We start from the raw sequence: 1,829 nt of genomic DNA on the forward strand, positions 1-1,829 counted from the left end.
ATTTCCTTTAAAAAAAAGTCACTTCCACATAATAAGGATTCATAATACAAATTTAATCAATACTAATTTAGTAAAGTGCCCGCGCATATGCGCGGGCCACCTTCCTAGTTTCATAAATAGGGCCAACTAATTTGTCTCCCATAATTACCTTGTTAATTAGCAGCCAATTATGGTGAAGTTTCTTTTGCTAGTACATACATGAGCTAACATTTACGCATTGTGTCGACACTCCACTGACATTTCAGTAGTCCACTGCCGTTTTCGCACAATATATGCGTTACCGAGCAGCCACGTCTCATGAACACACCGCTTCTAAGTACAGCAACTTCCGATCTCTCTGCAGATGACGACGCCATGTGCGAGCTCCAGGGCGAAGCGCGCCACCGCGCCGCTGGACGCCGCCGCGATGGCCCGCCTCGCCGTCGTCCCGGGCAGCGCTGACAGCAGCGGCAGCGAGCACGAGGCCGCGCTGTCCAGCCTCGTCAACGAGTACCTCCTCGAGGCGGCCGACGACGCCACCGTCCCCTCCGCCGCCGTGCTCGCCGTTGGTGGAGGCTCCGACGCCGAGGAGGATGACGAGCACGAGGGCGGCGTCGGCGCGGCTGAGGAGGTCGACGAGATCGCACGCGTTCTGGACGCCGCCGGTGGGGGCGACGGTGATGATCTGCGCCGCCGGATCTTCGCCGACGTGGTGGATTCCATGCGTGAGCTGGAGAACGTCCGCGCCCAACGGTCGGCGTTCCGGCGCGCGGTGATGTCCCTCCTGCGGGAGCGCGGCCACGACGCTGGCCTCTGCAAGGCGCGGTGGAACAAGACGAGCAGCATGGTCGCCGGAAGCTACGAGTACATCGATGTCGTCGTCGCCGCCGCACCAGATGCTGCAGAGGCGACGAGATACATCGTCGACGTCGGCTTCGCCGGTGAGTTCGAGGTGGCGCGGCCGACGGAAGACTACGAGGCCGTGCGCTCCGCGCTGCCGGAGGTGCTCGTCGCGAGGCCCGACGACGTGAGGAAGGTCGTCAGGGCGGCGGCGTCGGCGGCGCGGCGTTCGCTGAAGCGCCGCCGCCTCAGCGTGCCGCCGTGGAGGAAGCGCAAGTTCATGATTGCCAAATGGCTTGGCCCGTACAGGAGGACGGTGAACGCCGTGCCGACGTCTGCCGGCACGGCGATCGACGGCGGCAGCTCGTTGGCTGTCTGCCGGACAGTCCATGGTTTCGAGGCGCCGCCTCTGGTCATGACGACGCCGACCGGGCTCTGGGGTTGACAACTTGGCATGCATATGGTAGGGACTAGGGAGTTCATTGGTAGTTTCGAGTAGTATTCATATTTCGTAGTGATTGCATGGATGATTGGAGAGTAATTGTTTTAGGGGTGATGTAAATATATGATAGGAGAGTAAATAGCTTGCATTGTTTGTATGGGATTAGTCATCTCTGTTATATATAGGAGATTTATTTATTTGGGAATGGAAATTGTAAAAACAAATGTAAGATAGTTGGAAATAGATTGCAAGGTGTTAATATTGTGGTGATAATGCGTATATCTTGTGGTCAACACATGCTATTTTGTTTTGATGTGATGATTTTTACCATCTTTATGCAGCAGTCGCACATGATGAAAATTGGCACATAGTTTATAGCCAATTTTAACCAACGTGCCCATATAATTGTCAGCTATAAACACAAATTACACCATTAATTCTATCGCCCAGCTCTTGTGAGGCAGATGACTACCGTTTGTTATGACCTGCTTCTGTTATCTTATCTATTCTCTCTCTTTCACTACCAGAGCTGGGAAAGCTCTCGTGTGCTCCCAACTGTTACCGAGAG

At 54.5% G+C, this 1,829-nt stretch overlaps 1 protein-coding gene across 1 annotated transcript; it reads left to right on the forward strand.

Annotated features, from left to right (window-relative positions):
• The first annotated feature begins 284 nt into the window (after positions 1–284).
• LOC9271655 (uncharacterized) lies at positions 285–1,534 on the forward strand. The gene has a single exon (XM_015761198.3). It carries the CDS (start codon positions 344–346, stop codon positions 1,262–1,264), a length of 921 nt encoding a protein of 306 aa, XP_015616684.1. The 5' UTR covers positions 285–343; the 3' UTR covers positions 1,265–1,534.
• Positions 1,535–1,829: the final 295 nt, after the last annotated feature.

Source organism: Oryza sativa, chromosome 11, assembly GCF_034140825.1.
Source record: "Oryza sativa Japonica Group chromosome 11, ASM3414082v1".
Classification (NCBI taxonomy): Eukaryota; Viridiplantae; Streptophyta; class Magnoliopsida; order Poales; family Poaceae; genus Oryza; species Oryza sativa.